The following is a 13,702-nucleotide window of genomic DNA, read 5'->3' on the forward strand; positions in this document are numbered from 1 at the left end:
CTACACGCACCGTTCTTGGCCTTGCAGGAGCGGTTGTCTGGCTGCAGCAGGTACCCTTCCACGCAGCCACAAGTGAAGGCACCATCCGTGTTGGTGCACAGCTGGCTGCAGGTGCCGTACACGGAGCACTCGTCAAAGTCTGCCAGGAAAAGGGCAAAGGAGGGGGCAATTTCTGATGTAGCGAGGGCAGGGAAGTAGGTGCCCCTCAGACATCACCAGTGTGCCCATCCTTATAGCTACTTTGAAGGACAGCTTGGCAGAATGTATTCCAGCATGAAACATGCAAAGTTTTTCATCCAGAAAGTCCAGATTTAGAAACTTCTCTAGAGAAAGACGCATGTGCATGTCACTCATCCGCTCAGAAAAGATGTCCTACTATGTGCCACCACTAGGGAAGCACCTAGTGAATTTTATAATAGACCCACTTTGCTGTCCTTGTAAAACTTGAAATATTTGAATAAAAAACGAAATATTTGTTATTTCAATAATAAATGAAACAAAAAGTAAGGTGTATGTTAGACGAAAAGGGATGGAGATTCCGGGGGTAGGCTGTGATTTTTAGAGGGGTCAGGAATGGCTTCACCAACATAGTGGCATTTGCACAGAGACCCAAGGGAGGCAAATTTAAAACAGAAAAGTTTGTATCGCTTGTAGCAGTGGAAAGATTGGGAACATCTTACTCATCAATAGGGAGATGGCCAAGTAAACTGTGGTAATAGTCTCACATCACAGTGGTTTTTTAAAAAATGATGTAGAGCTCTGCATATTAACACAGAAAAAAGTCCCTGGAACATACTGTCGAGTGAAAACCATTGACAATGGGGCATACAGTACAATATGAAACTTATGTGAAAAAGAGCGCACACACATCAGGACTACTTCCAGTTAAACTTTCCCTGAGTAGGCGGCGCCTGTGGCTCAGTGAGTAGGGCGCCGGCCCCATATCCCAAGGGTAGGGGGTTTGAACCCGGCCCTGGCCAACTTGCAAGAAAAAATACCCAGGCGTTGTGGCGGGCGCCTGTAGTCCCAGCTACTCGGGAGGCTGAGGCAAGAGAATCGCCTAAGCTGTGAGCTGTGATGCCATGGCACTCTACCCAGGACAACAAAGTGAGATTCTGTCTCAAAAATAAATAAATAAATAAAAATAAAATAAATTTTCCCTAAGTACACATCCACAAATGCACACTAAAGGGAGCCTGGAAAGAGAAATAGCAAATGGATAATAGAGTTGACTCTACAGAGAAAGGAATGAGACCAGAACTGAGGGGGATTTGTCAAAGGGGACTTTGCTTTACTTTTTTTACAACAAGAAAATTCACATATGACCTATAAATAACATTAAGATGATTTTCTGGAAAGTCTGGTGGAAGCAAATGGTTAGGGCTCCTGTCCACGCGCCCGAGTGGGAGCCCTCACTCTCCTGCACCTTCCTTCCCTGTCTTCTGCCCCAGCCAGGGCCCTGCCTCTGCCCACCCTGCCTGCCCCCAAAACTCACACATGCATACACACGCACCAGCACTCACGTACCCTTGCAGGTCTTGCCGTCTGCCTGCAGCTGAAAGCTGTTGTTGCAGTAGCAGGTGGGCCCATTGAGTGTAGGGACACAATGGTGCTGGCAGCCCAGCCGAGAGCAGTTGCCTCGGAGCTCTGTATGGGGGCAGAAGAGACACACACTCAGGCCTCCAGACCTGGCAGCCACGCCCAGAGCACAACTTTCTCCCAACTCCAGGCAACCTTTAGAAACCACTTCTAAGGGCTGCATGTCAGAGATGGAAGGGGCTTTGGGGAGCACCCTCTATATTTTGTACGAGAGGAAAGTGAAGCCCAAAGAGGATGTAAGACAAGCCCAAGGTCACATAGGCAATTATGGCTTAGAATCCACATCTCCCTGCTCTGGCTGCTCTGGACCACCTCTGTCCCTATGGGGAGGGGTTCTGATACTTTGTTGGGGTCAGCAAGAAGCGGGGACAGTGAGTCTTATCCCTTTCATATGCTTCTTGTCTCCACTGCCCAGGGATTATGATGTTGGCTTCATCTGTGGGTGAAGAGTGGGCTTGCAATCTAATCTGTCCCAGCAGGAAGCACCTCTCAAACCCATCACTTGAGCCTTGGAGGTCTCAGAAAGAAGTCCTGAGGGCCAGGTAGAGGATGGGGAGGAGGAGCAAAACTGTTTCCCTCAGGATCCTTTTTCTAATCTTTCTCCTGCCACTGACCCACTTCCACAGGGGAGACAGAAGGGAATGAGACAGGAGGGGGGAGAGGTGGGAGAGCAGTTGCCCCCCCCAGACCAGCGACCCAATTAATGGCATTGCGTGGGGCCAGGCGGCCTGGCCACAAAGACCCTTTTGTCCAGCTGCCTCACACTCCCACTCCCCCCACCCCCCTTAGGGAGAGCCGCCAGAGATGCTAAGACGTTTAGAGGCACTAAGCCTGCCAGGAAGAGCTGGGATGGGGGGCCAAGGCCCAGCTATTCTCTCTCCTCCCCACTTCCACCCGAGAGCCCATCTGTGCTGCCTGTCAAGCCTTCCCCCACAAAGGGGGAAAATATCGTTTGCTCTGGAAAACCTAGAAAAGAGTTTCTCTTCTGGATATGGCGTGGGGGGATGAGGAGGCCCAGCTTCTGTAATATCAGAGAAGGAAGTTCAAATCCTAGGTCTTTGAGGTTCTTTGCGGTTTTTGAAATCGAAAAGATAATCAAAAGGAAGCAAACTTGAACATGTACTGTCCTGTAAAAAGGAGTGTGAGTGGCAATTAGAGTCAGCCCCCAGCCAGGCCCACCCTCTTCTGCATCCAAGGCTCCTAGGATGGAAACATGCAAAACCAGCCAAAGGAAAGGAGAAATGTCTTCCACAAACTCCCTTGCTCCATACTCCCTACAGAGAGTAAACAGGAGCCAGACGTGTCTCCTCCTACAGGCAGATGTTTTCTGACTACATATGGCACAGGACTTGGTCCCTACCCCACCAGGCCTGTCCCTCCCCAGCCTGGCTCAGGACCTCTCAGAGGCAGCCTCTTGCTCTGGGCCCAAACCCTGAGGACAGCAGAAGGGAGAAGTCACTACTTCCTGAAGTGCAGGCCTGAGGCTGTGTCTTCCACCATCTCACGGACTCTTCCCCAATTGCGCAGTGGCCAAGACTCTTTGTAGGCCACAGGGACCTTCAGGGAAAAGACTGCATAGCTGGTGGCCCGAGCCACAAGCAGGAAGACTCTGATTTATGTTGCTATCTCCCTCCTCAGGCAGGATGGCTTTCCCATGAGTCCCCTCAGAGTATACAGACTGTCAGAGCAAGAGGGCCCCAAGCAGCTTCAGGGTCCCTCAGAGATCTGCAGTTCCGGGGATGCCTGCCAGGGCACTGGTGGGGGTGGCAGGGGAACGAAACTCTAGATCCCTAACTCCAGCTGTAATCACAGCATCTCTGCTCCTCTGTGTTTGCACTCAGGTTTCAACTACAAAACCTCTTAAAGCAGTGGTTCTCAACCTGTGGTCGAGACCCACAAGAACTGTATTAAAGGACCGTGGCGTGGCAGTAGGAAGGTTAAGAACCACTGTCTTAGGGCGGCGCCTGTGGCTCAAGGAGTAGGGTGCCGGTTCCATATGCCAGAGGTGGCGGGTTCAAACCTAGCCCTGGCCAAAAGAAAAAAAAAAAAGAACCACTGTCTTAAAGAAAGGACCACGCTACTAAAAAACATGTATAAAGACACTGATCTCTTTTTACAGATGAGAAACTGAGAACTGGAGAGAGGCAGTGATTTGTCCAAGTACACACAGCCAGAGGAAAGTGCTTAGACCAAGGCCCGTCACTGAGGCTCACAGGGCTGTTTGGCCAACCTTCAAGGCTAAGGGGCCTATCAATTTCCTCTACTGTCTCATGGCAAATCTAAGCAGGGGATGAGGACAAGGCTTTATCTCCATGAAAGGTGCAAGGACAGTCTTAGATAGCAGGCCTCCAATCCCACCAGGTGCCCACTGAGAGTTCAAGGCACCCACCTGGGACTAGAGAGCATGGAAGAGTCCTTACCTCGGCAGTGAGGCCCCTCATCCGAGCCATCCATGCAGTCTTGGACCCCATTGCAGAGGCGTGACATAGGAACACACAGCTCAGTGCCCAGGCAATTGTGCTCATTCGGCTGGCATCTCTGGGTTTTACTCTGTGGACCTGGGGGCAGACAGAGGGGCTGGAATGACCACACTGGTGATGGGGGCTTTCTGGGCAGCTGTTCACTAGGAGCTGGGGATGGGGATGAACTTGGACTGGAGTTTGAGACACCTGTGCTTTTTAGACCTCAGGAGGTTTCAGAGCCTGGTTAAATTCTTCCACCTACAGCTTTTCTATGCCATTCCCAACTGTAGCCATATGTGGAAGCCACCAGGTGGAGGTGGGAACTAGTCCTTTAGTAACGAGTCCGAACCCCAAAGCCCCACACCTATGAACATCAATGCCTCAACGCTGTATGCTCGAGAGACAGGCTGAGGTCAGAGGCAAACAGTTTTGGTGAGCTGAGAGAAGCAGAGTCTATGGGAGAGAAACTCAAATGACAAAGAACATCTTCCCAAAGCTCCCCAGGTCACAGAGCCTGGGACTAAGAGCAATGCCACATCTAGAAATGCATGGTCTAATACATAGCACTCTCCACATGCAGCTGTGGGCACTGGAAATGGGGCTAGTTCAAACTGTAAGTATAAAATACATACGGGATTTTGAAAACTTAATACCGAAAAAATAATTTTTTTTTTTGAGGCAGGGTCTCGCTCTGTTGCTTTCAGTAAAGTGCCATGGCATCCTCATAGCTCACAGCAACCTCAAACTCTTGGGCTCAAGTGATCCTCCTGCCTCAGCCTCCCCAGTAGCTAGGACTAGTGCCTGCCATGACTCCCAGCTAGTTTTTTTTATGTTTAGTAGAGACAGGGTCTCGCTCTTGCTCACACTGGGCTTGAACTCCTGAGCTCCAGCAATCCACCCACCTTGGCCTTGCAAAGTGCTAGGATTGGGCCAGGCTCAGGGGCTCATGCCTGTAATCCTAGCACTCTGGGAAGCCAAGGCGGGTAGATTACCTGAGCTCATGGGTTCCAGACCAGCCTGAGCCAGAGCAAGACCTCATCTCTAAAAAGAGCTGGGCAGCTCTGTAGCTCAGTGAGTAGGGCGCTGGCCACATACACTGAGGCTGGCTAGTTCGAGCCCACCCCGGGCCTGCTAAACAACAATGACAACTGCAACCAAAACATAGCCAGGCATTGTGGCAGGCACCAGTAATCCCAGCTACTTGGAAGGCTGAAGCAAGAGAATCATTGAAGCCCAAGAGTTTGAGGTTGCTGTGAGCTGTGATGCCACAGCACTCTACTGAGGGCGACAAAGTAAGATTCTGTCTCAAAAAAAAAAAAAAAAGTGCTAGGATTACAGACATGAGCCACTGTGCCTGACCTTAGTGTTTCACTCTTGCTCAGGATGATCTCAAAGTTCAGAGCCCAGGTGATCCTCTTGCCTCAGCCTCCCAGACTGCTGGGATTACAGGGGTGAGCCATTGTGCCAAAATATCACTCGTAATTTTATATAGATAATATACTGTAATGAAGTGGCAATATTTTGGATACATCAGATAAAATATTTAAATCAATTTCCCATTTCTTTTTACTTTTTTCAATGTGGCTACTAGAAAGCTTCAAAGTCAAATATACGGCTTGCAAAATATGTCTACTGGACAGCACTATTCTAGACTTTGACCCCAAGAGCAGCTAGCCTGATAGAAGGATTTGGGAAGGGTCAAAGGTTGTGACCAACTAGCAATGTCTCTGAAACTTCCTTTGTTGCCCAAGAGAATGAATGAGAGAGACAGACCACTGCCTGTTGGCCCTAAGCCTGGACAGTATGTGTGGGTGAGAGTATCTGCACTCGTGCACCTACCCATGTGTGCCTAAGAAGTAGGTGTGTGGTGTGCAATGGTGTGAGTGAGGGTGTATCTGTGTGTAGCTGTGTGTACTGGTGCTTCTGGCCTCAGGATATGAGTTTCCATATCCTTTTGTGAGTCTGTGTGAGCACACATAGGCATCACATAAGTTGTGTTTCTGCATCCATGTTTGAGAGTGTTCACTCTGTGTTGCTATGAGGACGTATTTGTGCCCTCACGTGGGCAGAGGCAGGTGCTCCAGTGCTCAGGTGGGCCTGTGTGCGACTATGGGGTCCAAGGCAGTATGCATATGTGAACAGCATGGGAATGTATATAATGTAGGTTTACTAAGAGAAAAATGAACAAAAAGAGCCAGATCTGGTCAATCTACATAGCTTTCTCTACTCCTAACACCCAAGCATCAGGGTCAGAAATGTGACAGGCTCAGGTGGTGTCAGAAGAGATTCCAGGCTGAACTGGCCCTGCCAGAGATACACTCACTGAGCGCCCCTGGCCTGGCCCCCCAGGGCAGGGTGTGGGGTGAGAAGAGCATAGTGGTTCTCTTTCCAGCCCTAAAATTACCCCTGATAATTATGGGTGGGAAAGTGAGGACAGGACACAGACAGGACTGGAGCAGAATAAAGCCTGGGAGAGAGAACAGAGACAGATTCAGAAATTCAGGGTCACCTAGACCCTGGCCCAGATTAGCCAAGCAGGGGAGAGGTTGAAGGTGGAGACTCCAGGACTCTGCCAGCTGCCCAGGACACTGGGGTCCCGCCAGCAAGTCCTCCACCAACACCCCACCACCACCTTGGCAGGGGGAAGGCTGGGCGGGACCTTTCTCCCAGTTTAAACAGCTGCCTCTGATTACACCACTTATTGGGGGCAGGGGAAGGAGGGGGTGTCGGGAAATGCACAGGGGTGGGTGGGACTTCTGGTACTGGGGCTCAGCAAGAGCCTGTGGCCTTTGGACTGGAAGCCCAAGGACGGAAGGGGAGTCAGTAAGACCTGGGGGCTTCTCATCAAGGGTCAGAGAAGCTCAGAAGTGGGATGAAGAGGGAAGAACTGGAAGGGAAGGGAGCCAAGGCCATCTTTGTGCAAAGCTGTCAGCTCAGACAACGCTATTTCTGACAGGCTTGAGGGGTAGTGGCTGAGGGACAAACCTGAGGTGTCATTTCCAAGCACACAGGTACCATGCCATGGACTTTAAAGAGGGAAAGGACAGTTTGAACTGTGTCATGGACAAATAAAATCACAGAGCAAGGTCCACATCAGGCTAGAGATCACCTGTCCTCCTCCCAAACATCTGCCAAAGGAAGAGGAATAAGTCAAGGATCTGGGGAGAGGGATCCAGAAAAGGTACTTACAAATCTCAGGGGCCTCATCAGAGCCGTCGGGGCAGTCCCGCTCCCCGTCACACCGCCAGCCCTTGGAGATACATGTGATTTGGTCTCTGCAGGCAAACTGCTTGGGGCTGCAGGTCTTAGGAACTAGGAGCAAAGCAAGAAAAGGGGGGGTGTAAGTGAAGGGTGGAAGCCAACTCTGTGGCCCTAAAAGTCCCCAGGTCTCCTCTTTCCCCAGCATCAGTCCCCAGCTGGACCTGACTCTGAGCCAAGGGGGTGGCTTGGGGTTGCTCTGGTGAGTGGGGGAGGCTCCAGGAGCACATTTTACTGTTCCCTTCTCAAGTCCCCTAGGCTGCCTGTCCCTAGAAGTCAGAGTCAAAGCCCTTGCTGTTCAGACACACATGTCCCCTGGCTTGGATGATCCACAGTGATGGAGGAGGGGGAGGACATTTAGGCCTTCGACATGTTTTCTCTTGATCTTCCTCCTACTCCCACTAGAAGCCCAGGGCCAGTCTTTTCTGACCTCTCTTTTTCCCTGCCCTCTGGAGACTCCTAGTCCCTTGACCCATCACCTCATCCATGCCCGACGCAGCCCCACCAGGCAGAAACCATGGGGGTGTCTAGAGAATGGGATCAGCAGGGCACGGGAGGGCAGGGCCAGGCTGGATAGGAGCGAGCCCTCCTTCCACCTCCATTCTCTGAGGACACTGCCTCTCTTGCTGGTTAGACCTGGAGCAGGGGCACTTTCAGAAGATGTCCTCAGAGGCAAGAGGCACCTAAAGATTGCTCAGGAAAACAGACTCTAGGAGCAAAGGCAGGAGATGGTTGGGATGACCTCCAGGAGCTGGTTTCAACCCAGCCAGCCTATGAAGTTAGTTATCACTTCCAGGACCTCTCTTCCCTGCCCTCCCACCCACCCCCAGCCTCCCTCGCTCCCCATTCTCTTCCCTCATTCCCCAAGGAGAAAATAAGAATGCTAGTAGCTAACTCTTACTACAGGCTGCACATGTGCTGGGCACTCTGGTAAACCAGTTCTTTCCAAGTATCATCTTATTTAATCCCCTCCACAGGATGAAAAGTAGGGATGACAAATACCACCATTTCACAGATGAGGAAACTGGGCAAGATGACTTGCCTGGGGTTACATAGCTGACAGGGGCAAAACCAGGATTTAACCAGTGCAGCTGACTCCAGGCTCTTAACCAGTGCAGCTCACAACAGTCCTCCAATCCCCCTGAAAGAACCTGTCCTCCCAACTCCTGTCACCACATCCTCCAGGGGAAGTGGAGTCAGTCGCCCACCTCCTGCACCCCCACCTGGGGCTGGCTTCCCAGGCTCCCAGCCCTTCATCACCTTTTCCTCGGGCTGTGTCACTTCCATGTCTGCTCTGCTGGCACGCACTGGAGGCCAGCCCTGTGCCAGGCACCTCACTAGGCATTAGGGTGCCAAGGAAGGGTGAGATGCCCCCCTCCACCCCTTAGGAGCCACATTTCCCTGGGAAGACAGTGCACACAACTAAATCAAACGCAGGGTAGAGACAGAGAATAAGGAAAGGATGTTGGGCTCTGGGTGGGCAGGGAATGTGTCGAGGCCCGTGGAGATGTCCTCCCTCCCTAACCCTCATCTCTGGCAGAGGGGACTGCACTCAGGCCCCTGGCCAGAATGACCGAGTTCAGGAAACACATCAAGGATGGCCTAGCCAGGCCCCCCCAGCCCCTCCTCTCCCTTCCACTCTGAGCCGGGAATAAAGGCCCCTTGAGGAGGTGGATAATGCTGAGTTCATTGCCCCACTGGGCCAGCTGTGAGGTCTTCCCGGGAAACACAGCCTGACAGCCTAGTTAGCATGCTGGAGAACCATCCACTTCCCTTGACCAGCCGAGGCCAGTTTGGGCGGGCAGGGGGGAAGAGGGGTGGACAGGGACACAGAGGCAGGTGGCATGTTTGGAACTCAGAAATGGACCCCTGTGCCACCCACTTCTTCCCTTCCCCACCTGGGATGTGGTCCGTGTCCCTGCTCCTCCCCACAGCAGAGCTCACAGTCAGGGCCTGAGGTCACTGGCTGGTCATTCTAACCTCCCCTCAGTTCCACATCCCAGCCACAGTCCCCCCTCCTTTGGCCCTCACTTAGTCCCCCGGCTGTCCCCCACCCCCATTTTTGGCTTGAACTCGACAGAGGAAACAGCAGCTGGCAAACTCCAAAAGCTGGAATGAGAGAGATTCACAAACCAGATGTGCTCTTGCAGAGGGAGGGGAGTGGGGGATGGGGGCTAGTGGAAGGACCAGGAGGGTGCAGGGCCCCTGTCCCCTAGCAGCATCTCCTCAGGCCCAGAGCACAGGGATTTAGGGGGACACACATCTCCCACGGGTCAGGGCAGCACAGGATTGTGGAGAGATATGGGGAAGAACTTCCTTCCTGTCAGGGATGGTGGAGAGAGCCCCAGAATCTTGAGTGAGAAGGCTGAGGCGTGTCTTTGATTTCCTTTAGGGGGAGAGGGCAGGAAAGAAACAAATAGCCTACTTTGGGGCAGTCTCCATAGCCCATGAAGCCTTGCTCCGAGCTGGGGGTGGGGTAGGAAATTTATAATCTGCTTAGAGGCAAAGCCAACCCCACTCCCCGCAGCTGAGCCCTCTGTATCTGAATCCAGCACCAGAAAACACACCTTTGGGGCCCGCAGTAGAGACTAGGGAACAACATTGCCCAAAGTTCAGAAGCAACAGCCTGCCCTGCCTCCCGCCCTTTGAGGGCCCGGGCTTCCTGATGCTATGAGCTAACACTTTTTAGCACAGTCACTAAGCGCCAGCTGCTGATCTAAAACACTGTGTGTGTTGCCTCATTTAGAAGCCCACAGCCCTGGGAGGGGTGCCATTGCAATCCCCATTTTGCGGATGAGGGAACTGAGGCCCAGAGTAGTCCCTAACAGAGCAGGAAAAGTTGGCTTAAGAAAGGAGACCTTCCTTCTCTGGCATTGGGGGTGGGCAGAGGGACTGACTATAAGGAATCAGAGAGGAGGGGAGGGCCTGGGGGAGATGAAGAGGGATGAGAATGGGACAGAGAGGAGTGAGACAGGAGGGAGGAGGAGGATGGAACTAGAGAGGGAGGAGAGGGAGCGAGGCTGTAGGAAGAACACCAGGACACAGGGGCCGTCTGTTCTCAGCTTTGCCTGAAGATGAATGTGACCGCCATGCACCCTGCCCACCCCCCCAAACCCAGGCGTCTAGCCCAGCCACGGCCCTCAGGGCCACCAAGCTGGAGCCAGGGCAGGAGGTGTAGGGTTGGGTGTGTGTCTAGACACAACACAGACCCCACTGCCTTGCTTGAGCCTTGGCTGTCATCCTCTGTCCCATTCTGGGATCTTGGGGGGTGCTGTGGGGAAGGAGGGTGAGAATGCCTGGCCAGAGAAGAGAGGGCAACAGGAAAGTCCAGGCCCTGAAGGAATGTTCTGGAGAGGAGGGTGACCCATCCTGCCATACCTCTTGAGGTATGAAGGAGAAGAGTGTTGAGACCCCAGATGGTGCTTCCTCTAGGACAAGGAGGCTGGGAGGCAGGAAAAGCATGAAAGAGACCTTGGGGCCCTTTTCAAGAGTGGACACAGAGTGAGAGATAGGCTCTCCCTCTGAGATAGGTGGGGGGATGGTTTCTAAAGTGAGCTGCATGACAAATCTAAGGGAAGTGGGGAACCCAGGGGCACAGCCTACAAGAAGCTGAACTTTCAAACATATGGGAATGGGGCAGCAAAGGCCTCCCAGACCCAAACTGAGAGCTTTCCACTGAATTTTATGTATTTTGGGTGTTACCCCATGGCTCCTTCCCGCAGCTCAGAGAGGCTCAGACACATTTTTGTCATTCCTGAGTCTAGGCCTCTGTTTTGCGGCCTGGACAGATAGACAGGGTGGCTTAGATTGCCAGGGGAGAGGAAGGGTCTCCCCTTCCACTCTGAGTCAATATTGACTCAGCAGGACATTAGCCTGACCTGTGACCTCCCCAACATCCTTTCCTTTCCCCACAAATAAAATCCAGACCCCTAGAATGCCTCCAGAGGTCACCATATCTGTCACCAGGCCTTTATTAGCCCTCCCCAACTACTCCCCCCACCTCACCAGACACGCATGACCTATGTTCATCAGAAGTAAAAGCTCTAGCTCTTGCCCCACTCCCTATATCTTTCTCCAGTTCCTAGGCTCCTGGTAAAGAGGAAGTTCTGCCAAAAATCTAACCTCCCTCCTTCCATCTGAAATACACGTACTTCCTTTCTCCCTCTCAGCCCACAAAGGGTGTCAAGTTCCTTTCTTCCAGAAACACTCTCTCCAAAACACATTCCCAAAATTAGTGAGGGGAAAGAAGAAATTAGAACTTGGAGGAAAGTAGAGGGACTCTCTATGTCTGCTGAGCTGGACACTGGATTGGATGGGGAGGTGGGAGCTCAGGAGCAAGTGGCAAAGCCCTGGGAAGACTGTCACTCCCAGGTAGTTCTCAGGATACCAAGAGGTCTGGAAGGTGGTAAATGGAGATAGGCAGAGAAAAATGAGATATGACAGAGATGGAGAGAGTCAGGGCAGAGAACGCCACAAAGGATGGCGATAAGAGAGACAAGCGACAGAAAGGTTCTGGAAGGCTGAGACAGCACACATGTATGACAGGCACACACCAGGGACAGATAGGCAGGCAAGAAAGACAGGAAGGGGGGCTCAGCCCAGAGGTTGCCGAGATGGTAACACAGTTGTACTCGGATGAACCCAGAGAATGAGATTCAGAGTAGAGTTGGGGGGGGGGCAGGCATAACCTGGCTTGGGGAGGTAGCAGGGGAGATACCAGGTCCTAGCAGGGTCTGACCCAAGGGAGATGCAGAATATAGGCCACTGCCTCCCCTGGAGTCAGGAGGATGGGAAGAAGGAAGAGTGGAGCTCTTTAGCCAGGGAAGTCAGGGTCTGGGAGAGATTCTAGTCTTCCCTGGGGGAGCAAAAGGGACAACTCTCTCTCCTCCCATACCCCTCACCTCTTTCCCAAGGAGGTTTTATATTGGGGCCTGAGGCCACTGCACCGGAAACACTCCAGAGACAACTGCTTCCTTCTCCAAACAATGCAGGATCCTGCTAACCAGGCTGAAATCTGGGACAGAAGGGGGGGCCAGGTTCCCTGACCGCTCATACTTGCCACCACCAAGTCCCAAGTCAGGGACCCTTGCACAGTCCCAGTCAACTACACTGAGATTCCCCAAGAGAAGTGTGCACCCTCCCATCCAGAGCTGGAGAGCATAAAATGTGGAGAGTCCAAGAGGTAGAAGGACCCCGAGAGGAGAAAACTGGGGTGTGTGTGTGGGGGAATATGGAATAAACCCAACAGGCTTGGAAGTTCTGAGACTGCGGCAGGAGGAAAGGAGTTAGACTTGAGTAAGTAGGGGCTTTTCAAAGGTAAGGAGAGGGTTTTGAAGAGTGGGGGGTTTAGACGGGATTTGACTCTGGCTAGGGACCAGGCAGTCGTCCTTTGGGAGGCCCAGTGATACGGAAGGGGTTGAGGGTAAAAAAAAAAAAAGGAGAAAATGAAGGAAGAAGGAACAAGATTAGAGAAAAGAAAGCCTTGTAAAGAAGCCCCAAACATCAATATATTCCTCCAGTCCCCAAATGATTTCCCTACAAGCCCTGCTTTAAAGATGAGCTAAGGGGAGATGTTAAAGGATCTGGGTCTGACCAGGGAGAAAAGGGCTTGGGACTGTTTCTCAGGGAGTCAGGAGACTAACACCCCAGCCTCAGCATTTCCACTGCCCACCTTTTCTAGTAACTGGCAATATATCAGCTCAAGGGGGTGTGTGGAAAGGGGGAGGAGGAGAGGGAGAAAGCAGCCTTCTTTCTGAGCAGTATCTGCCTGGAGGTGCCCTCTCCACAAATGTTCCCTAATCTCAGCAGGGCCCTTAATAACCCCTTCTTCCCATTCTTTACTGGGTCTTTTCCATCCTTCCCAGTGGCAAGTACACTCAGTTTTGTCTACTAACTAGGAGTGGCATTGCTCCCCAAAGCGGGTACCCTGGGGACAGTTTTAGGCATAGAAGAGAAAGCAGAAGAAGTGGGAAAGCCCCTAGGACTGCTCTCCTGGAGGGAAAGCAGCAAGGCTGTGATAGCAGGAGGAAGGAAGGTTAGACACCAAGACAGCTCAGCCAGGCCAGGAGGCTTTCCTTCTCTAGAAAGCAAAGAAAGTTCAGTGTCTGTGGGCCCCAAGGCGAGAGGGAGCAGTAGGAACACGAGTATTCCATTGGCTGCCTCTGAAGAGAGTTGGACCTACATTTCCATGCAGTTTCCCTTTTCTACCCCCTGGAGTGGTGTGGAACCAATTATTTATATTCCCATTCCCAAGGTAGAAATATTGGTGTGTGTTTGAGGAGGGGCTTTGAATGGAGTTCAGTCTGAGCTGGGGATACAGAGAGAGAGTGGGTGGAGATTTTAAGAAAGGGTAGGGAGATGATCAGGGAGAGCAGGAACAGTCT

At 52.1% G+C, this 13,702-nt stretch overlaps 1 protein-coding gene across 1 annotated transcript in view; it reads right to left on the bottom strand.

Moving 5' to 3' along the window:
* Positions 1-13,702, bottom strand: part of LRP1 (LDL receptor related protein 1) — an 81,007-nt gene that overhangs the window by 65,084 nt on the left and 2,221 nt on the right. Inside the window, exons 2-5 of the mRNA XM_053554553.1 lie at positions 7,251-7,373; positions 4,020-4,157; positions 1,528-1,647; positions 11-139 (exon numbers count right to left, since the gene is read on the bottom strand). Coding sequence (XP_053410528.1) covers positions 11-139; positions 1,528-1,647; positions 4,020-4,157; positions 7,251-7,373 — 510 coding nt within the window. The remainder of the gene's footprint in view (positions 1-10; positions 140-1,527; positions 1,648-4,019; positions 4,158-7,250; positions 7,374-13,702) is intronic.

Source organism: Nycticebus coucang, chromosome 12, assembly GCF_027406575.1.
Source record: "Nycticebus coucang isolate mNycCou1 chromosome 12, mNycCou1.pri, whole genome shotgun sequence".
Lineage (NCBI taxonomy): Eukaryota > Metazoa > Chordata > Mammalia > Primates > Lorisidae > Nycticebus > Nycticebus coucang.